The following is a 23,864-nucleotide window of genomic DNA, read 5'->3' as shown; positions in this document are numbered from 1 at the left end:
CCCTGATCGGGCTTCCCTGGTGGTGCAGTGGTTGAGAGTCCGCTTGCCGATGCAGGGGACACGGGTTCGTGCCCCGGTCCGGGAGGATCCCACATGCCACGGAGCGGCTGGGCTCGTGAGCCATGGCCGCTGAGCCTGCGCGTCCGGAGCCTGTGCTCTGCAACGGGAGAGGCCACAACAGTGAGAGGCCCGCCTACCCCCAAAAATAAAAAAATTTAAAAAAATTAAATAAAATCCTCTATTAAAAAAAACAAAACACCCTGATCTCCCAGTGTTGCTAAATTTTAGAAATGTTATTGTCATGTGAGAGGGGAAGAAAGAAAAGACAAGCTTTCCATTCGCCCTCTTCATTACTCCTTGAGCTATACCTCCCTACTTTAGCCTCTGGAGAGTCTGGTGTGTGCCTGTGGGGAAGAGGTGAAGGGTCAGATTCCATTTCCTTCCCCTCTCGACACTGGAGTTTAAAAGATGAATATGACAGTTCCAGTCCTGAAGGATTTCACTGTCTTGTAGGAGAGCCTGACGTGATTCTTCAGACAAATTTACTAGTGGGTGCCAGGCACTGGGGCTAAGATGGGACCGCCTAGGGCAAACACGACCTTACTGTCATCACGATGATATGCTGGGCCCTTAAGTCTAACCATAAACAAGGAAACCTCTGATAAGGAATGTGAAGAAAACAGTAATGAAATGGAGAGTGACTGTGGGGCTACTTTGCATGCCCGTCAAATAAGTCTCCCCCTAAAAGGTGCAATTTGCCCAGAGATGTAAATAAGAAATCAGTTGTGGGAACATGGGACAAAGTAATCTAGTTTGAGGCACTGGCAGAAGAAATGGCCAGAAGCAGCAATGACCTTGGCTTTTATCCGGAGGCGTAAAAGGTTAAGAATTCCTGAGCTTTTAGTATGTTCCGGGCGTGTAATTTCAAAGCACTTTACATGCAATTCGTTTCATCCTCAGAAAACTGAGGTAAGTACTGTTATCTCCATTTTCAGACAAAGAACTGAGGCACAGAGAGGTTAACTTGCCCGGAGTTACACAGCCAATAAATCTTGGAGCTGTATTCAAACCCAGGGTCCATTTTCTCAACCATTACACAAAGAATTGCAGCACATAATCACACAAGAGTAATACACAAATCCCTTCTCACTGTGATCCTTTCTCCGTTTTTAAAATCAGTGGACTGAGTTCATCCTTTCACTCAGCAAGTATTATTGATGCTTACCATGTACCATCACTGTTATCGGCATAGGGATATAGCAGTGAACAAAACACAATCCTTGTCGACGTTCACATGGAGAGGGGGAGACAAAACAGAAGTAAACTAAAAAGAATCAGAACTAAGGAAAAAGAGGGGAGTGAAGTGGGACTGAATTTAAGATAGTGTGCCCCAAGGAATGCTGCACTGAAAGGGTGATCTTTAAGGAAAAACAAAGGAGGTGGTGATTTATCACTGGGATTCAGTAAACCCCGAGATCCATCTCCATTTTTGCCCACACCTCACGCATGCGCGACACTCAGAGCCCATGCCTAAGGCTCGGGCGCCCCCTGATGCCCCTTCATATCCGCGCAGCCGCAACAGCTAGCCGCGAACAGCAAGGCCGGAAGCGCGGCGTCGTGCCCCCGCCCTCCCCTTCCGGCTCACTTCCGCCTACCCCGCCCGGGCTGCCAGACCGGAAGCGCCGCGCTCTAACCAGATCCTTCTCATCGGGGTTGAAACCCGGGCGCCTCCAAGATGCCGGTAAAGGGGCCGAGCTGGGGGTGTTGGGAGAAGGCGGGGATTTGGGAAAGTGGCGATAAGTCGTGGGTGCGCTGAGAAAAGCGGGCCGAGGGGGGCAGAGAGAAAGCAGGGGCCTGAGAAGGGGAGAGGCGAGAGGAGCGGGCCGGCCCCTGTAGGATTCGGGCGGCCCGGGGCTGTAGACCGGGCTTGGAGGACCGGGGCGCGGCAAAGTGGGCTAGAGATCCCGGGCGTGCTGAGGAGACTGCCTCAGTTCTTCTGCCCTTTCATCTCCAATCCCGACCCCTTTTCTCGCCCTTTCTGCCTCCCTCCGACTCCAGCAGGGTTCCCAAAGCCTCACTAGAGCCGCGAAGGCCAGGGCTGCCCTTTTAATTTTTCATATCGCAAGTCTAGTGTTCGGCTTCTGCTTTTTTTCCTGCAGGCCCACTTCCTCCTCCGCCTCTGGGGGCGGGTCTCTTAAGCTGCTTGTCATCTGTGAGACCCCACTTCGCGGACTCCTCCCCTGTCACCCGGGTAGTGGCGGCCACCCCTGCGCCGCTGGGTTTAGGGCTCTCAGAGCAGACCCAAGGTCCGCGCCCGGTTTCCAGATGTTTCTGTTTTCGCGTGCATCAGAGTGGGAGTAAAAATTGATGGTGGTTTGGTTGCTCTTAAGTTCTGACAGCCAGTCTCTGGAGTAGATTTATCACCATCATGGTCTCCATTTTGCAGATGAGGAAAAAAGAGGTTCAATAACATGTGATTATCATAGGACAAACATTACTGAGTACCTGCTGCATGCCAAGCACTGTGACAGCAGTGAATAAGGCCAACAAATCACTGTTCTTAAGGAGTTTACATTCTAATGGGGAGACCGACAATAGGCATGTAAATACAAATAAAATAAAGGAGATTGTTTCAGATAATGACAAATGCCATGAAGGAAATAGATAGGTAACAAGACAGTATAGCTGGTGAAGGGGAGGATAGAGGCTTGTTTAGATGAAGCATATCTGTAGTAAAAAGGAGCAAACCATAGTTATCGATACGTATTTTTATGGACCTCATAGCCACCATTTGACTCCTGATGTATGCCAGGCAGGCCCTGAGCTACACACTTTATATAAATTATCCCATTTAATCCTCACAGTGACTCTATCAAGTAGATATGTTATTGTTTTCTCATTTTGCAAAAGAGGAAACTGAGGCTCAGAGAAGTTAAGTAACTTGCCCAAGGCTGCACACTAGTAAATCTTGATAAAGCCAGATTTTACCAGAATATTAAAGCCTTGTGCTCATCATTCCAGTTGCACATAGAGCACCTGGACTTCCCCTGTCCGGGTGCTCTTAAGAAGACAGACTTAATGTCTGTCTTCTCCATTCACCTGAAAATTCTTCAAGGACAGAGCCCATAGTGGCCTTGCATGCCATTGGATCCGCATGCCTTGCACACAGAAGGTGCTTAGGAATCTTTTGATGAATGAATGAATGAATAAATGAATGGGGCCCATGTTGTCTTACAAAAAGCCAGACATCTTGTAAAAAGCAGAACTAGAAATCAGCCTATAAATTGCTCTCATAAATATGATTTTTCCCCCTCCTCCTTTAACTCCCATCCACCCACTGAAAGCAAATATGTATCTTTTCATTTTACAAATTTGGAAATAGGCTAAGAGAAGAAAAGTGATGTCTTGGTCAAAAGGCATAAAGCCAGCAAGTGGCAGAGCTGAAGAGCCAGTGCTTGGGTTGTTGTTTAACAACAGCTGGGGGCTGGGTACCCCTGATTTATATAGTGTTTGCCTATTTCTATAGTGTAAATACTCCACCAGTTACCAATGTGGTGTCAGTGAATGTGGAACTGGAAGAGATGCACATTAGCACCTCATTATATAGTATTTCCACCATAAAGATACAAAAGACATAAATAAGCTTAAGATCATATTAAAAATAAATTTTTTAAATAGGGAGTAATAAATTTCAAGTATTTATTACCTTTGTTTTTAATATAATTTATGTAATTGTACATTTATATAATTTCATTTTTAATAATGGCTGTGTTCAGCAACCAGCTTGCCTCAAATTTTCTCAAAATTTAATAGTCAGTCTTTTTTTTTTTTTTTTTTTTTTTATTTTTTTTATCAGTATACGGGCTTCTCACTGTTGTGGCCTCCCCCGTTGCGGAGCACAGGCTCCGGACGCGCAGGCCCAGCGGCCATGGCTCACGGGCCCAGCCGCTCCGCGGCATGTGGGATCCTCCCAGACCGGGGCACAAACCCGCGTCCCCTGCATCGGCAGGCAGACTCTCAACCACTGCGCCACCAGGGAAGCCCCAAACACTTTTTTTTTTTTTTTTTTTGCGGTACGCGGACCTCTCACTGTTGTGGCCTCTCCTGCTGCGAATAGTCAGTCTTCATGAGCCAGTTAATCTTGGATAAGTTAGTCTTTTTTTCCTTTAGGGAAATGTACTTGTTTGCCCTGCTGACATTTGCTCTCTTTCTGCTTTTGTGTTCTTACCTGGCTTGCCACTACAGGCTTACCACTCTTCCCTCATGGACCCTGACACGAAACTCATTGGAAACATGGCACTGTTGCCTATCAGAAGTCAGTTCAAAGGACCCGCCCCTAGAGAGAGTAAGTCGAAGCTCCATTATTTTCAGATTTTGGTATGAAACCCTCTGACATTATCAAATCAAGGAAATTCTGTCTCAGGTTGCTCTTGTATTTTCTGTTTGCTTGGGGGATATTGTGCTCTAGACCTTTTCAGATAATGAGTATATGTTGCATTTAACAAGAAACTGTATTATTGCTGCCAATTTCTCCAGGATATTTTGTTGAGAGGGAAGAGGAAATGTGCTTAATTCTCGACACTCTTCCTATCATCACTGTCATTTCTTAAAAACTAATCTAATGCTGCTACTTCTGTAGAACGCCATGTCTCCCTCCTTTCTCTGTCATCAAGCTGGAAAAAAGAAAATGTATTTTAACCTCTTCCTTATTTAAATCTACTTTCTTTGTCCATTCTTCAGGATCTCAGTTTTCAGCAATACCTCAATCTTAAGTGTCCTGTTTACTAATTTCTTCTCTTGCTTCTTGAACGTTATATCTTTACTTTCTTTCTTGGTACTCATTTTTTTTTTTTTTTTTTTGCGAGGGTGAGCCATTTTCTTTCCTGTTCAGAAAGCTTCGTTCATTTCAGATGCTATCTGAGACTCTTCTGACACATTCTGAGATGTTCTGCCAACAGTGTAATTTGTATTATATTAGACACGGTTTCCCTGAACCCAGGAAAGGCCTGCACTGAGTTCCATTCATGGTTTCCAAGACCATAGTTTGTATTACTAATTTTGTACTGACCCTGTCTCCATTCTTCTGCCAGATTATTTGACTTGACTTCCTCTTAATTTTGTTTTCAACACCATTTGAAAGCTCAGTAAACTTAATAAATTTGGTGAGTCACCACACTGTTTACTTGTTCTGAGATGAAAAAAAAGGAGCAGTGGGAAAAAGCAGACCAAAAAGAGAAAAAATAATGTAAAAGAATTACAGTGCAAAGGAAGAATAAGAATCAGTGTTGGCCCAGAGCTCTTCTCAGATCGTTACAAAATACCATATTATATATCAGAAGATGCAGTTGACCAAGGATGGAGTAAATCTAATTACCACCTTTGCAATTCTTGGGCCCTTGAGGGAGAATGGGACCCCAATAAACCAGAACTCCATGATTTCTGTAGATAAAAAGTGACTTCTTAACTCTTCCCTGGGGGCTGGATTAGGACTGAATTGGAATTATGGAGAAGTATAAGCCTGTGCTGTAGACTAAGTAACTGTTAACATTAATCTAATTACTTAGATCCAACAAATATCTTTTTTTTTTTTTTGCGGTACGCGGGCCTCTCACTGCTGTGGCCTCTCCCGTTGCGGAGCACAGGCTCCGGACGCGCAGGCCCAGCGGCCATGGCTCACGGGCCCAGCCACTCCGTGGCATGTGGGATTCTCCCGGACCGGGGCATGAACCCGTGTCCCCTGCATCGGCAGGCGGACTCTCAACCACTGTGCCACCCCAGGGAAGCCCTCAACAAATATCTTTTGAACACCTTTTATGTGCCAAACACTCTTCTAGGTTCTAAATCCTATAGTCTAGCCTCCTCCCCCTCCCTGCAATGTGACATTTAGAACTAGCTGGCTCTTGTAAGCGCTGTTTGGATCATCTGAGGAAGTTTCCTTTTTGCAGATAAGAAAATAGATTGCAGGGAACACAAGTCTAGAGTTAGAATTTCTGTTGTGGACTTCCCTGGTGGTCCAGTGGTTAAGATTCCGTGCTTCCACTACAGGGGGAATGGGTTTGATTCCTGGTTGGGGAACTAAGATCCCATAGGCTGTGCTGCGAAGCCAAAAATTTTTTTTTAAAAAGGAAGGGAAAAAAAAAAAAGAATTCTGTTGAAATTCTTCAGAGTACCAAAACTTCAGAATTGCTTTGCATTTCTGCTGTGTGAGAGGGATAGAAGTCAGGGATGAGAAATATAAATAACCATTTCTGCATTGCTGAAACCAGCTGTTGGATATCAAGACCCTGGGATTTTGACCTTTTTAAAATTAAAAAAAAAAAAAAGGAAAACCCAAAAAAAAGCCAAAGAAATTTTGTAATGAGATCTGTCTTTGTTACAACAGTACTTCTGGCTTTTCTCAGTCTCTAGCCATCTGAACAGCTTGTACAAATATATTTGAAGTCAGTTTTCGTAAAAAGAAAGATGTATGTGTGAATCCCAGTGTGTTCCTAAATGACAGTTAAGAGTTTTTTATCTAAAGCTATAGTATGTAAGGTCAAATAAAATTATATTCAGTACTCTGTATTTTTTAAAAAGCATTTTATTAAAGTTAGTCTATGTTTCAGTCTTTTTTTTTTTTTTTAATTTATTTATTTGGCTGCTCCGGGTCTTAGTTGCAGCACACAGGGTCTTTAGTTGAGGCATGCATGTTGGATCTAGTTCCTTAACCAGGGATCAAATCCAGGCCTCCTGCATTGGGAGCATGGAGTCTTAGCCACTGGACCACCAGGGAAGTCCCTGTCTCAGTCTTTTTTTTTTTTAATTAATTAATTAATTAATTTATACAGCAGGTTCTTATTACTTATCTATTTTATACATATTAGTGTATATATGTCAATCCCAATCGACTGTCTCAGTCTGTTTTTATAAATGTATTGAGAAATGTCTGGAGTGATGTTCACCAAATGTTGATAGTAGTTATTTCTGGGTAGTGAGATTAGGGTGACAGTTAAGTTTTTTTTCTATATTGATTAATTAGTTTCTCTAATGGGCATGTATAATTTTTGTAAAACAATAAAGCTATAAGAATAAATGATGCTTATTTTTCTAGAAATTGTTTCTGAAGACTTTATATTTCAGTACCCTCATCTTATTTTATAAAACTCCAAAACCCTTGACTGTTGAGCTTGAATAATTTTTTTCTTGATAGCTTTTTAATTTTTATTTATTTATTTATACATTTATTTTATTTATTTACTTTTTGGCTGTGTTGGGTCTTCGTTGCTGTGCGCAGGCTTTCTGTAGTTGCGGCAAGCGGGGGCTACTCTTCGTTGCAGTGGGAGGGCTTCTCATTGCAATGGCTTCTCTTGTTGCGGAGCACAGGCTCTAGGCGTGCAGGCTTCAGTAGCTGTGACACGCGGGCTTCAGTAGTTGTGGCTTGCGGGACCTAGAGCGCAGGCTCAGTAGTTGTGGCACATGTGCTCAGTAGCTCCACAGGATGTGGGATCTTCCTGGACCAGGGCTCGAACGCATGTCCCCTGTGTTGGCAGACGGATTCTTAACCACTGCGCCACCAGGGAAGCCCCTCTTTATAGCTTTTTTAGAAGTTATGTTTTACATTTGGCTAATGTTTTCTGCCTTATTCCCCTTGTGTCCTGCTTAGCAAAAGATACAGATATTGTGGATGAAGCTATCTATTACTTCAAGGCCAATGTCTTCTTCAAAAACTATGAAATTAAGGTAAAGTACAGAGCTTTTACTCTTTTTTTAAAAATTTTTCTTGGAGTATAGGTGATTTACAATGTTGTATAGAGCTTTTACTCTTTAATTTAGTTTTCTGATGGGGATAGTATCAACCTGGCAGTCAGGGTTGATGTAAGGAATAAATTAAATGAAATGAGATTGTGTGATTTTAAAAATCCAGAACAGTGCCTAATTCTGTATCAGTGTTAGTTCCTCATTCTTCCTCCAAGGTCTACACCATGGGTTGGCAAACTAAAGCATGAGGGCCAAATCTGGCCCACCACTTCTTTTTGTAAACAAACTTTTATTGGAACATAGCCACGTGCATTTGTTTATATATCATCTGTGGCTGCTTACATGCCACAATAGCTGAGTTGAGTAGTTGTGACAGAGACTATGGCCCACAAAGCTTACAATACTTGCTATCTGGTCCTGTACAGAGGAAATTTACCAGCCCATGGTCTAGACACTTATTTATATTTATTCAACAATATTAAGCACCTACTGTATGACAGTCCAAAACCAAAAAATTCTGCATGCTATGTTACTTTTTTAATATACTTCTATGTCCTGGACCTAAGATGGAGAGATAAAGAAAATTCAATGACCTGGACCCTTCCCTCAACCTCCATTTCTTCCCTTCTGCTCTTAGTTCTTGTGAGCTCAGGAGGAAGGCAGAAGTGAGGTGGGGGCAGAAAAGGAGGGGGGGAATGGAAAAGGAAGTTCTCTGAGATGCTGCTATGAGCAAGTTACAAGGAATGTCAATAAATCTTCTTGATAGTGTTCTAGAATATGGAACTTCAACTCCTTGCCAAACTTTAATCTCTCGGAATCAAGCAGGGTGTGAAATCTTTATTTGTAGACTCTTGGTCTATAAACTGTGGTCTAAACATTCTGTGATGTTATAGATGTTTCTGTATCTAATGCATGGTCTTAAGTGTGGCGTTTGTAATTAAAATTCTGCCACATTTCATTCTCTCTCAAATATCATATAATCTTAAAAATAGGGAAAAGTGTAGTTTGTTTCTTTAAACTTATAAATCTGTGTAAAGTTTGACATGAAGTATGTGCCACATTTGATTAGCATCCATTTGTCTTCTCCACATTTTTCCTTTGGGTTAGGTCAAGAGTTGGGCTAATGGAGCTCTTCAAGAACAAGTCACTTGTGAAATAATTGCTTCCTCCTTTAGAGTCATAAATGTTTCTGTTCTTGGCAGAGATCCTGAAGTGAAAAAGTTTTTAAAGATTAGCCAGCCGTATGGTTCATCTCAGGTTTTCCAGGAGGCTTTGTTAACTCTCCTTCCTACACAGAATGAGGGGCTTTTGGCACAACTCTTCAGGAACCCAAGGGCGAGGGGAGCTGAGGAAAACAGGGGCAGCCACACAAACTCAGGGTGGAAGCTGGTGGCTCCCTCCCCAGGGGCAGACAGAAAGGGGGCTTGAGAAGATGGCATGCGGAGAATGGGAATTTTAAAAAATATTTTATGTATTTTTAATTAATTTATTTTATTTTTATTATTTTTGGCTGCATTGGGTCTTCATTGCTGTGCACGGGCTTTCTCTAGTTGCGGCGAGCAGGGGCTACTCTTCGTTGCAGTGCATGGGCCTCATTGCGGTGGCTTCTCTTGTTGTGGAGCATGGGCTCTAGGTACGTGGGCTTCAGTAGTTGTGGCTCACGGGCACTAGAGCACAGGCTCAGTAGTTGTGGCACACAGGCTTAGCTGCTCCGCAGGATGAGGAATCTTCCTGGACCAAGGCTCGAACCCGTGTCCCCTGCATTGGCAGGCAGATTCTTAACCTCTGCGTCACCAGAGAAGCCTGAGAATGGGAATTTTTGATGCTGTCGTAACTATGCTTTCACAGTTTTCAGTTGATAAATCAAAAGACAAAGATTGAATTCATTTATTGCACATAATTATTAGGTTTTGATCAGAACTGTTTTAAGTTTTGTTTTCTTCCCATAGAATGAAGCTGATAGGACCTTGATATATATAACTCTCTACATTTCTGAGTGTCTAAAGAAACTCCAAAAGGTAATTAAACTTTGATGATCATTTGTCAGGAACACAAATTAATAGGTATTTAGACTTGTTGAGACTTTAAGGACAAGTAGAAAATATTTCCTCTGACTTAGAGTGTGGACTTGAGAGGAAAATCTGGAAAATCTGAATGTAGATCTCTAAACTTATACTGTAGTTGACTAATGAGAAGATAAGGGCAGTGGTGTTTTAAGGCTTTGCATATGTTTTCCCAAGACAGAAATCTTGACCAAAAAATTCCCTTTTAAGCCCTTGGCTCAAGGGTTCTTAACCTGGGGTCCAAGGATAGAATTCAAGGTTCCATGAACTTGAGTGGAGAAAAGATTACATCTTTCTTTTCACTAATCTCTAACTGAAATTTTGCATTTACTTTAATAATTAATGTAGGCAGCATCCACAGTAGTATTAGCAATACCTGTGACTTTCTGTAGCATTTTCTTTTTAAATAAATTTATTTATTTATTTATTTTTGACTGTGTTGGGTCTTCCTTGCTGCGTGTGGGCTTTCTCTAGTTGCAGCGAGCAAGGGCTACTCTTCGTTGTGGTGCACGGGCTTCTCACTGCAGTGGCTTCTCTTGTTGCAGAGCACGGGCTCTAGGTGCGTGGGCTCAGTAGTTGTGGCTCGCAGACTCTGGAGCTCAGGCTCAGTAGTTGTGGCACACGGGCTTAGTTGCTTCACGGCATGTGGGATCTTCCCGGATTAGGGATCGAACCCATGTCCCCTGCATTGGCAGGCAGATTCTTAACCACTGCGCCACCAGGGAAGTCCCCAACATTTTCATATTACATTTAGAGTTGAAGATATTTTGAAATTTTGTTTACATTCATTACTACTTCAAAATTTAGTTGTTAAGCCCACTGCTGGGTCTTGTTATTTAGCACATTAATAAAGAAGCACATGTATGACTGTCATAAATTTGATATTTTAATATTGTAATTATTGTATTTCACTATAATTGGTTTCTTTTGTAGTTCTGTAATATCTTATTCATTTAAAACATTAGTCTGGGGCTTCCCTGGTGACGCAGTGGTTGAGAGTCTGCCTTCCGATGCAGGGGACACGGGTTCGTGACCCGGTCTGGGAAGATCCCACATGCCGCGGAGTGGCTAGGCCCGTGAGCCATGGCCACTGAGCCTGCACGTCCGGAGCCTGTGCTACGCAACGGGAGAGGCCACAACAGTGAGAAGCCCACGTACCAGAAAAAAAAAAAACATTTATCTGAGAAGGGGCCTACAGGCTTCACCAGATTGCAAAAGGGCACCAAAAACATAACCCCAGACGTGGCTACTTAGATAAAAAACTGAAAATTGGATATTACTATCCTTTTTCCCTTATATGTTTGTGTATATAATTTTTTTTTTTTTAAGTGCAATTCTAAAAGCCAAGGCGAGAAAGAAATGTATACACTGGGAATCACTAATTTTCCCATTCCCGGAGAGCCTGGTTTTCCACTTAATGCAATTTACGCCAAACCTGCAAACAAACAGGAAGATGGTAAGAACAACATCTCTACCTTACTATATGGCACAAGATTTTCTCCACTGGATTTTTAACTCCCCTCCTTTTCTTGCCTTGACTGGTGTACAGATTGAGAGTGGAATCTTTAGCCCGTACATTATCTTACTACTCACTCTCACAAAAGATCCTTGGCAACAAGCATGACATGTGGAGAATCTTTTGGACCAAAATGAGTATAGTTATAAAACCATTTGAACTGTCGTTTCTATTTCTTATCCTGTTCGAAGGTATTGAAATGTATTGCCAAGGTCAATGTTGAGATCAGTAGCCAGCCCATTTGGGATGCTTTCTCAAATACAGCTTTTTATTGTTCTACCTGCTCTTGATTTTAGAAGTGATGAGGGCCTACTTACAACAGCTGAGGCAAGAGACTGGACTGAGACTTTGTGAGAAAGTTTTTGACCCTCAGAATGATAAACCCAGCAAGGTAAAACTCTTTTCTTTGTTTATTTAATTGATAAATCACCTTTTACCCAGTAGCCACTGTTACACACATTGGTCTTTAGTTTTTGCATTGCAGTGTTGCTTAACGTTGGTGCCTTATACATAGTAGGAGTTCACTGAATCACACTGAATAATGAATTGCATGTAGTAAAAAATTTTGCTTGTATATTCTTACGTTGGGGCATTGTAAACCCATAGAACAGCTTTTTTGTGTGAGATAGCTTTAATGTATTACATTTATTTTGTTGTTGTAATTTTGATTAACCTGTGAGTCACTCCAAAAGAAAGGGAGGGAGGAAGGGAGGAAAGTTTTTTATGTACCTTCAAAGAGTTTATATAACATAAGGGCTGCCAGACCAATATTAAGTTTTGTTATTAAGTAAATTCATATTCTGACCTTACCTTGAACTTGCATTGTGATTTGACCACCACTGATCATTCTGTTTTGTCCCCTCTTGTTAGTGGTGGACTTGCTTTGTGAAGAGACAATTCATGAACAAGAGTCTTTCAGGACCTGGACAGTAAAGGGAGCCTTGGGCAGACACTGTCTCCACAGCTGTGGGCAGCATTTACAGCAAGATGTACACAGTTCTTTGCCTTTATTTCGTAAAGTTTTATACAGAGGAGAGAAGAGATTGTGTCTTTACTTGAAGAGCTGTTTATCAAGAATTTGGGGCTGTGGGGTGGGGAAGAATGAGTTGTTGACGGGTGGTTTGAAATTTCTGCAGTATTAAGCTGGTGCTTAATGAGTAATAATAAAGAAATTTTCTAACATTTCATGTCAGAAAAACTTCATTGCTTATCTTTGACATTCACTTAAAATTTTTTTGAGATAATATTCACCCTTTTAAAGTGTATAATTCAGGGGACTTCCCTGGTGGCACAGTGGTTGAGAGCCCACCTGCCAATGCAGGGGACACGGGTTCGTGCCCCAGTCTGGGAGGATCCCATATGCCGCGGAGCGGCTGGGCCCGTGAGCCATGTCTGCTGAGCCTGCGTGTCTGGAGCCTGTGCTCCGCAACGGGAGAGGCCACAACGGTGAGAGGCCCGCGTACCGCAAAAAAAAAAAAAAAAAAAAAAAAGGTTCGTCAATGTTATATCAGTACCTCATTCCTTTTTCTTTTTTCTTTTTTTTTTTTTTTTTTTTTTTGCGGTACGTGGGCCTCTCACCGCTGCGGCCTCTCCCGTTACGGAGCACAGGCTCCGGACGCGCAGGCTCAGCGGCCATGGCTCACGGGCCCAGCCGCTCCGCGGCATGTGGGATCCTCCTGGACCGGGGCACGAACCCGTGTCCCCTGCATCGGCAGGCGGGCTCTCAACCACTGCGCCACCAGGGAAGCCCTCTTTCTTTTTTTTATTGTGGTAAAATATAACATTTACTATGTTTTAACCACTTTTAAGTATATAATTCACTGGTATTAATTACATACACAATGTTGCACCACTATCACCACTATCTACTTCCAAAACTTTTTTGTTACCCTAAGCAGAAACACTAACCATTAAACCCCTGGTACCTGTAACCCCCAATTCCTGGTGACCTCTAATCTGCTTTCAGTGTCTGAATTTACCTTTTCCCAGCACCTCATATAACTGCAATCAAACAATATTTGTCTTATTGTGTCTGGCTTCTTTTACTCAGCATAATCTTCAAGGTTCATCTATATTGTAGCCTGTATCAGTACTTCATTACCTTTTATGGCTCAGTAATATTCCATTGTGTGAATAGACCCCATGTTGTTTATCCATTCATCAGTGTATGGACATCAGAGTTGCTTCCATTTTTTTGGCTGTTATGAACAGTGCTGCCAAGAACATTCATGTACAAGTTTTTGTGTGGACATAACGTTTCCATTTCTCTTGGTTATATACCTAGAAATGGAATTGCTGAGTCACATGATAGCTATATTTAACTTTCTAAAGAACCGCCAGACTCTTTTTTCCACAGAGGCTGTGCCAGCTGCACCATTTAACGTTCCCACCAGCAGTGTATGAAGCTTCTGATTTCCCCACGTCCTCACCAACACTTGTTATTGGTTTGTAGCCATCCTAGTGGGTGTGAAGTATCTCATTGTGGTTTTCATTTGTATTTCTCCAATGCTAATGATGTTCAACATCTTTTCATGTGGATGTTGACTGTTCATATAACTTTTTTAAAGAAATGTTTATTCAAATCCTATGCTCATTTTTTATTTGATTTGTCTTTTTGTTGTTGTGTTGTAGGTTTTTTATATATATTCTGAATACTAGACCCATAGCAGATATATGAGTTGCAGAAATTTTCTACCATTCCATAGGTTTTTTTTTTTTGCCATGAATGAAATGTTTATTTCCCATGAAGATCTTTTTTTTTATATTGAAGTGTAGTTAATTTACGTTTTGTTAGTTTCACGTGTACAGGAAAGTACACTTTTTCAGATTCTTTTCCATTATAGGTTATTGCAAGACACTGAGTATAGTTCCCTATGCTATACAGTAGGTCCCTGTTTTTTTTTTTTAACTTTCTTGATTGTGTCTTTTGAAGCACAGAGATATATTTAATTTTAGTTAAATGTCGTTTGTCTATGTTTTCTTTGGTCGCTTATGCTTTTGGTGTCATATCTAAAAGACCATTACCTATACCAAAGTGTCAGTTTACACCTAAGTTTCCTAAGCATTTTATACTTTTAGCTCTTGCATTTAGGTTTTTTTTTTTTCACGTAACAAGAAATTTAATGTAACAAGAAATTTTAGGTCTTTGATCCATTTTTTTTTTAACATCTTTATCGGAGTATAATTGCTTTACAATGGTGTGTTAGTTTCTGCTGTATAACAGAGTGAATCAGCTATACATATACATATATCCCCATATCCCCTCCCCCTTGCGTCTCCCTCCCACCCTCCCTATCCCACCCCTCTAGGTGGACACAAAGCACCGAGCTGATCTCCCTGTGCTATGTGGCTGCTTCCCACTAGCTAGCTATTTTACATTTGGTAGTGTATATGTGTCCATGCCACTCTCTCACTTCATCCCAGCTTACCCTTCTCCCTCCCCGTGTCCTCAGGTCCATTCTATATGATCCCTGAAAGTATAATCTTCTTTGATCCATTTTGAATTAACTTTTGTATGTGAAGTGAGATAGGGGTCTAGCTTTTTTTCTTTTGCATGTGACTATCCATTGGCACCAATACCATCTGTTGAAAAGACTATTCTTTACTCTTTGAATTGTATTGGCTCCCTTGTCAAAACTCAGCTGACCATAAATGTATGGGTTTATTTTTATTTATTTACTTATTTTTTAAACTAAACTTTTCTTAATTTATTTATTTTTAATTTATTTTTGGCTGCATTGGTCTTCATTGCTGCGCGTGGGCTTTCTCTAGTTGTGGTTGAGTGGGGGCTACTCTTCGTTGCGGTGCACGGGCTTCTCATTGTGGTGGCTTCTCTTATTGCGGAGCACGGGCTCTAGGCGCGCGGGCTCAGTAGTTGTAGCACGTGGGCTCAGTAGTTGTGGCTCGCGAGCTCTAGAGCACAGGCTCAGTAGTTGTGGCGCATGGGCTTAGTTGCTCTGAGGCATGTGGGATCTTCCCGGACCAGGGCTCAAACCCGTGTCCCCTGCATTGGCAGGCGGATTCTTAACCACTGCGCCACCCGGGAAGCCCTGGGTTTATTTTTAGATGCTACTTTCTATCCTTATGTGGCATTCATATTTATATTTGGCCAGTTTTTAGCATTTAAGAGGTTTTTATTGTTAGACTGACAGAAAGTGTGAGTTCTTCCAAAAACTTATGGGACCATATATTTCCAGGTATGTTAAGGTTATAGATTAGATATTTCAGGAGGTGCCTCGAGTCCTTTGGACATAGTTATTGCACTGCCACCTTTATCATACCTTTACGTGGTTGACTTTTACTTTAAGAAGCAGTTGTTTTGGGGCTTCCCTGGTGGCGCACTGCTTAAGAATCCGTCTGCCAATGCAGGGGACACGGATTCGAGCCCCGGTCGGGGAAGATCCCACATGCCGCGGAGCAACTAAACCCGTGCGCCACAACTACTGAGCCTGTGCTCTAGAGCCCTCGAGCCTAGAGCCCGTGCTCTGCAACAAGAGAAGCCATCGCAATGAGAAGCCCGCGCACTGCAACAAAGTAGCCCCCACTCACCGCAACTAGAGAAAGCCCATGCACAGCAACGAAGATCCAACACAACCAAAAAGAAAGAAAGAAAGATGCAGTTATTTTGGTATCTATGCTGGGATTGTATTTGGCCACAAGTACAGAAAACCCAATTTACGGTGTCTTGGGGGTTTTGTTTGCTTGTTTTTAATTAATTAATTAATTAATGTCTTTATGCCTGTGTTGGGTCTTCGTTGCTGCGCGCGGGCTTTCTCTAGTTGCGTTTGAGTGGGGGCTACTCTTCGTTGCTGTGCGCGGGCTTCTCATTGTGGTGGCTTCTCTTGTTGCAGAGCACAGGCTCTAGGTGCGCGGGCTTCAGTAGTTGTGACATGTGGGCTGAGGAGTTGTGGCTCACAGGCTCTAGAGCGCAGGCTCAGTAGTTCTGGCACACAGGCTTAGTTGCTCCACGGCATGTGGAATCTTCTCAGACCAGGGCTCGAACCCGTGTCCCCTGTGTTGGCAGGAGGATTCTTAACCACTGTGCCACCAGGGAAGTCCTTGTTTGTTTGTTTTTAATCTGGAAGTAGTCCCACATGGGGCAGCCATTTAAGGATGTCATGGGGGCCCAGTCTCCTCCTGTCTTCCTGCTCCACTCTCCTTTGCATGTGGCTCTCATCCTCATAGTCTCTAGGTGCTCCTGCATCTCTGGACTTGGCAGAAGGAAGAGGGGAGAGCATGAGGGCCAAAGGAGCATACCAACTGAGTGCCACCTTACCTACCCTTCCCAGAAATCCTGCCCAGACCTACACTTTTGTCTTCTAGGCCTCTAGCTACAAGGGAGCCTGGAAAGAGGAAAGTTTTGAGTGTGTTGTTAGTCAGATTGTTTGTAATGTGCTACTAAGGACAAAGGGAACGCTATATAGGAACAGAACTAAGTTTCAAATTGTATTAAAACTGGAGTTTTGCAGTGATACCTGATTGACTAGAGAATTTCCATTTTGGCTTTATGGGTTAATATGTAATTTAAATGTATGAGTTAAATACTGTTGAGCATCTGTTCACTGAAGATCTGAATTATGGACTAAGTAAGTACCACATTTCACATACCCAAGAACATGGGTATGTTAAAACATACTCCATAGATAGGTAAAAGGATAGTCTTGAAGCCAAAAGAGTGCTGTTGTTGGGTTGTTTGTGTTTTTGTTTTATAATTAAAATTCTTATCTAAAATCAGATTCTGGGTGTTTGGGTTGGAACTTCTGTTATAGACTCAGAGACATGTCAAAAAGAAGGAAAGCCACAGTGATTCATATCAAGATTAAAGGTTTGTTTCTAACAGATGTGTTCTGTTTTTTTTTCATTGTGGAACCTTTGTGATAAAAACCAACTCCTGGGCTTCCCTGGTGGCGCAGTGGTTGAGAGTCCGCCTGCCGATGCAGGGGACACGGGTTCGTGCCCCAATCCCGGAAGATCCCACATGCCGCGGAGCGGCTGGGCCCGCGAGCCATGGCCGCGGAGCCTGTGTGTCCGGAGCCTGTGCTCCGCAACGGGAGAGGCCACAGCAGTGAGAGGCCCGCGTACAGCAAAAAAAAAAAAAAAAAAAAACCAACTCCTGTGGTGCCTGTTCCATTAGTACCAGCAGGGAGAGCACAGACAATAAGCACTAAAAACCTGGCTTCTAAATCATTTCCCATTAGTGCTATATGATGATAAGTGTTTTGTTTTTTAATGTACTAGAGAGAACAGTTTCCAAAGGATTTAGAATAAATTATACATGAAGTATAGTATAATGGGTTCAAAAATACATCTTTAAGCAAAATGTAATGTCAACATTAAAAGAACATTATTACAAGGTACAACTTTTTAGGGAAGGCAGTTTAGTAATAATTATCAGATTTTGTTCTTTTTAAAATTGTATCAGATTTTTGTTTGTTCGCGGTACGCGGGCCTCTCACTGTTGTGGCCTCTCCCGTAGCGGAGCACAGGCTCCAGACGCGCAGGCTCAGCGGCCATGGCTCACGGGCCTAGCCGCTCCGCGGCATGTAGGATCTTCCCAGACCGGGGCACGAACCCGTGGCCCCAGCATCGGCAGGCGGACTCTCAACCACTGCGCCACCAGGGAAGCCCTGTATCCGATTTTTGAATGTTCATTCTTTTTGGTTCAGCAACTCATCCTATTTTTTGTTTTTGTTTTTTGGTTTTTGGCTGTGTTGGGTCTTCGTTTCTGTGCGTGGGCTTTCTCTAGTTGCGGCGAGCGGGGGCCACTCTTCATCGCGGTGCGCGGCCCTCTCATTGTCGCAGCCTCTCTTGTTGCGGAGCACAAGCTCCAGATGCACAGGCTCAGTAGTTGTGGCTCACAGGCCTAGTTGCTCCGCGGCATGTGGGATCTTCCCAGACCAGGGCTCGAACCCATGTCCCCTGCATTGGCAGGCAGACTCTTAACCACTGCGCCACCAAGGAAGCCCCCAGCAACTCATCTTGAAGTATTGTTGAATGCTGAAACACAGACACGCAGACACACACACACACACACACACACACACACACATACATACACGCACACCTGGAAATAATTCAGACATCTTTTAATAGAGAATTGGATAAGTAAATAATCATGGTGTATCCATAAAATGAAATATGCAGCCCTTAAAAATAATAAGGGGCTCTATCTCTTCTCTCATGGAAAGATGCCTTAGGGTATACATCACTGAGTTTAAAAAAAAAGGTTGAGGGTAGTAGTATAATATGAGTCCATCCTTGTTTATTTAATTGTATGTACTCCCAAAAAAAGTAGGGGAATACATACACCGAACTGTTAAGAGTGATTATTTTGCGCCAGGGGCAATTACAAAGACTTGTACATTCTAAGTCATATATACTACAATTCAGTAAGAGATGTGTTACCTTAATAATCAGAAGGGAAAATCTAGTTTTTAAAAAGAACATTGATAGAAAGTCAAATATTAGAAAAAATATATTAGCCAAAAACCAGGCTGAGGACAACAGTCACCTGGTTCTTTTCTTAAGCATCCTGTTTACATTTATTAATTTTTTAAATATGCCACCAATTATTGTCATATGCATAGAAAAATGACAGTACATGGAAATGCTTGAACAAGATTAATGAGACTTGTTTTATTCTGCATTTTCTTTTCCTCCAAAATTATTAGTACTGAAGATCTTAATAAAAAGTTTGGAGTTGTGTCCAGAAAGGGATGTAATACTATTATACCAAAAGCCATTTGGTTTGTTTTTCCCTTCACTTTGTTTATAGAAGTTTGGAAGACCATTCCATTAGGAGAGTGTAATTTTAGGGCCACATCTGTTCTGTGTTGATTTTGAGATAACTCACCAATCACAATTTTCCACTTTAACACTGCAGCTCCAGTTTACAGATGATCTAGCAGCTTGCTAAATGCTTTGCCTTTTTAAATCCTGTTTAACCCTTTCAAGAATCTTTATGGCAGATACAGGTACTATCCGCCTTTTCAGATGAAGACGCTGATGCCTACAGGAATTAAATAACTTGCCCAAACTCAAGCACCTGGTAGTTGGCAGAAATGGCAATGAAACCTAAGTCTTTCCAAACCCAGGGCTGGCCCTCTCAGCCATTATAAGATGGTCACTTGGCTACATCGCAACTTTTAGTAGAACATTCAGGCAACAAAAGCAGGAGATTGAGGATATACAAGAAATGTAAAGGGCAACTATGCTCTCCAGGACCTTAGCCATCTGATGAGAACTGTGTATATCAAAATAGGAGAGACGAAACACTGAAAGATTGACATGACTGCTCAGTGCTGCCCAGGGAAAGAGCAGGCTGTTATTGCTGAGGTTGTTTGGGGAAGACTTAATGAAGATGGCACTCAAATTAACTGAGCTCAGAACAGGTGAACCAAATTGGGTAGGCTAAATGAGAAAGAAGTATATTGGGCAGCTTTGTGACATGATCAGGCCTGGCATGAAGGAAACGTTAGGGCAAAGAATGTGATGGGGATAAAGCTGCCCTAGCAGGTAATAATGAAGGACCCACGTTTTTGAGAGCCAGGGTCAGGATTAGACCTTTTTTTTTTTTGGCTGCGTTAGGTCTTGGTTGCTGTGCACAGGCTTTCTCTAGTTGCAGAGAGCGGGGGCTACTCTTCATTGTGGCACGCAGGCATCTCATCATGGTGGCTTCTCTTACTGTGGAGCACAGGCTCTAGGCACGCGGGCTTCAGTAGTTGTGGCACGCGGGCTCTAGAGTGCAGGCTCAGTAGTTGTGGCGCATGAGCTTAGTTGTTCCCGTGGCATGTGGGATCTTCCCGGACCAGGGCTCGAACCCATGTCCCCTGCATTGGCAGGTGGATCCTTAACCACTGTGCCACCAGGGAAGCCCCCAGGGTTGGAACTTTAAACTGTATTCTATTAGTGGGACAAAGGACATGACAGATTCTCCACACAAGGGCACCATTCTGCTTTTACCTACCATTATGAGAACCATTTGCTTGAACATCACTTTTCCTGCCCCATTTTTCCCCAAGCCATTCCAGAGTTTCTGTGCTTAACTCTCAAGAACTTTTTCTTTAAACAGTATTCTTGAGATGTAATTCACATATCATATAATTCACCCATTTATAGTATACAATTCAATGGTTTGTAGCATATTACATTGTCATTTTTCCATTTTAACCATTTTAAGTGTACAATTCAGTGGCATTAAATTCATAATGTTATGCAACCACCACCACTATTTCCAAACTTTTTTTATTATCCCAAATAGAAACTTTGTACCCATTAAACAGTAACTCCTCGTTCCTCTTCCCCCAGCCCCTGGTAACCTCTAATCTACTCTCTGTCTCTGGATTTGCTTATTTATGTGTCTCATATAAGGGGAAATCATACAATATTTGTCCTTCTGTGACTGGCATCTTTTACTTAGTATCATGTTTTGGGGGTTCATCCATGTTGTAACATTCCTTTTTGTGGCTGAATAATATTCCGTTGTATAGATATACTCTATTTTGTTTATCCGTTCATCTGCTGATGGGTTGTTTCTACTTTTTGGCCCTTGTGAATAATGCTTCAATGAACATCAGTGTACAAGTATCTGTTTGAGTTCTTGTTTCTTACAGTGCTTTAAGAAAAAATCAGTCGTGTGCCATTTCATCACAAGCCCTCTGAAGACTTCCCCCTGAACGAGTCATTATCTTGTCTGTTCTTATATTACTATTTAACTTTTTCTTAACACGGTCATGGGCCATGCCTATCATTATTGTAGCCCCAATGTCTGAAACGAGGTGAGGAGGCATTCAAATATATACTGAATGAAGATTACATTTACATTTTCAAGTGGATGGTGAAAGGATAAAGTCAGGACTTTAATGAAATTTAGTTAATTACAGTGCACCAGATAGATTGGAGGGTAGAGAGATGGGAGGGAGAGACACCAGGGAGTAAGAAGCTCTATTAGTGGTTCCCATGTAAGGGCTTAGTGGATGTTACTGGGAATGTAAAAATAAGGGGAGATTTGCGGGAGATTCTACTGCATTCGAATTAGCAGCTGAAGGTTAGGTTGAGGTTTTTTTGTTGTTGTTGTTTTGTTTTGTTTTTATTAAATTCACCTATTTCTTCTACTGCCAGGGAATTCCCCTAGGTTGAGGGTTTTTGTTTTTTGTTGTTGTTGTTTGTTTGTTTTGGTTTTGAATCTGACTTGGACAATAGCAGTTCCTTTGATGAATATAGGTTGGGTGATGACATAATTTGTCATCCAAACTCTTGAGCATAAAAGAGCATGCTATAGGGCCTCCCTGGTGGCGCAAGTGGTTGAGAGTCCGCCTGCCGATGCAGGGGATACGGGTTCGTGCCCCAGTCTGGGAGGATCCCATATGCCGCGGAGCGGCTGGGCCCGTGAGCCATGGCCGCTGAGCCTGCGCGTCCGGAGCCTGTGCTCCGCGACGGGGGAGGCCACAACAGTGAGAGGCCCGCATACCGCAAAAAAAAAAAAAAAAAAAAAAAAAAAGAGCATGCTATAATTAATTCTGGAACAGCAGACATAAACTGGAATTGTCCCGAGCAAACTTCTAGAAACCAATAATTGGAAGTCCTTTGGAAGGGGCGTGGGTGATCAGTTTAATTCTGAGCACTTTGAGTGTGAGGGGGCAGCTGATGGCCTGGGTGATATCCAGCAGCAAACAAAAATATACGTGAAAGCAATAGAAATAAAGACTTGAGAGACAGGAGGTCTTAGCGGAATTAGGAGATAGAATTTGACCCCTGAGACAAGTCAGCAGTTAGGAGTCAGGAAGAAGGAAGGACTCAGCAAAGAATCAGTCTAAGAGGTTAATCGGAATAAAGGGTGGATCAATAAAACATGCGAGTCCTAGAGAGGAATTTCTTGGAGGGGGTTGTTAATAGTATTAAAATCTCCAGAAAACTTTATTTTATGGCAGTTGAACTCCAACTCAGCAAGCCTTGTTGGTTTTGCATTTGTGTGTGAATGAGTTAGTTGCTCTATCCTTACTTGTCTGACCATCTCATAAACAAAGTGCCAATCTGGACACCTTAGAACCCTAGAATATATTGCTTTGCCAGCCACTTTTACTGAAAAGAGGGAAAATCATTTGGAAAGATGGCTATATTTATTCCCTCCAGTTGTCCAGGCAAATTCTTTGTCCTAAAGTTACTTTTCCACTGAAAGGAAGGCTATCACTGCCAGGAGACACTTAAGGGATATTAAGTAATGTTTCCCTTAGAGCAATTTACAAGTGTTATGTTTTTCCCCTTGTACAAAAGACAGATCTAAGAAAAATGTCTAATGGAGCTGGGAAAGATTTTCATTCTTAGGAGGCTGTTGGAGATTTAGAAATGAACTTAAGTGGAGCAAAACATTTACATTTATAAATTGTTCCTCTAAATGTATCTGATTCAACACTCCATGGAATTCACATCATTCTGCATCTAAGTGGCTTATCTAAATGTTCATGGCCAGCTGTGTGTCTGAAAAGACCCCTCCAGTTACAAAATTATCATTTTAGAAGATGATTCCATGAGAAAGAGGAGGCTTTGTCCCCTTGGATTTATCTCTTGTGTGTCCCATGTTAGTTTAATATTACATGTGTCCTTTGTATAATATGAAAATCAGTATGATCTGACTTACATGAGGTTAATGGAACTTAACCATGGAATCCATCCTATTTTGGAGTAATTTATTTTAAAAAGGATTACAAAAAAATTTCCAGAGGAGGTGGTCCCTCCTTTGCTTCTTTTTCTCTATAAATATTTTGCTTCATGCATTCTTTGTGTGGTTTATCAACTCCACAGATGTCTTTTAGCACTATTTCTTTATAGAAATTATCAACGTTTCTCCTGCCATTTAGCTAGTGATATGTTCTCCTTCATTCCCATCAGGATATAAACATGTTATTTCTTCCATCTTAAAAAAAAATCCTCTCTTTATTCTGTTTCCCCCACCTGCTGTCACTCATTTCCTCCTTCCCTTTATAACAGGCCTTCTCAACCTTGGCACTTGGACATTTTGGACTTGATTGCCTCCTCCAATCTACTCTTAACGCATCAGACAGAACAATCCTCTTAAAAAGCAAGTCAGATCATGTTACTTTTCTGCTCAGGACTCTCCATTGGCATCCATGAACTTGTTTCCTACTCCTCTCCCCTCTTGCTCAGCTCCAGCCCACTTACCTCCTTACTCTTCCTGTAACATGCCAAGCTCACTCCTGCTTCAGACCTCTAAGCTTGCTCTTTCCTTTGCTTGGGATCCTCTCCCTGTAGATTTCTACATGGCTCCCACTTTCCCTCCCTCAGGTCTTTACTCATATGTCACCTAATCAGTGCAGCCTTCTCTGATTTTGATTAAAAATGGCAGCCCCTGCCCCAACACTCCCTTTCTTTCTTCTTTACCTTTTAAGCACCTTTAAAAAACACTTATGGAAAATTTAAATATACATACAAGTTGAAAGAATAGCATAATGAACTCCCATGTACCTGCCACTTAATTTCAGTTGATATCAACATTTTGCTAATTTTGTTTCATCTATCTCCCTCCACTCCCA

The 23,864-nt window shown here is 42.1% G+C and overlaps 1 protein-coding gene across 1 annotated transcript; it reads left to right on the top strand.

Moving 5' to 3' along the window:
• The first annotated feature begins 1,633 nt into the window (after positions 1 to 1,633).
• On the top strand, positions 1,634 to 12,498 carry ARPC3 (actin related protein 2/3 complex subunit 3). Its single transcript, XM_060118685.1, has 7 exons — positions 1,634 to 1,741; positions 4,246 to 4,345; positions 7,643 to 7,719; positions 9,687 to 9,755; positions 11,130 to 11,256; positions 11,613 to 11,707; positions 12,187 to 12,498. The coding sequence occupies exons 1-7, from the start codon at positions 1,736 to 1,738 to the stop codon at positions 12,247 to 12,249; spliced, it is 537 nt and encodes a 178-aa protein (XP_059974668.1). The 5' UTR covers positions 1,634 to 1,735; the 3' UTR covers positions 12,250 to 12,498.
• The last annotated feature ends 11,366 nt before the right edge of the window (positions 12,499 to 23,864 follow it).

This window comes from Mesoplodon densirostris, chromosome 15, assembly GCF_025265405.1.
Source record: "Mesoplodon densirostris isolate mMesDen1 chromosome 15, mMesDen1 primary haplotype, whole genome shotgun sequence".
Taxonomy (NCBI): Eukaryota; Metazoa; Chordata; class Mammalia; order Artiodactyla; family Ziphiidae; genus Mesoplodon; species Mesoplodon densirostris.
This window is presented reverse-complemented; position numbering and strand designations above follow the sequence as displayed.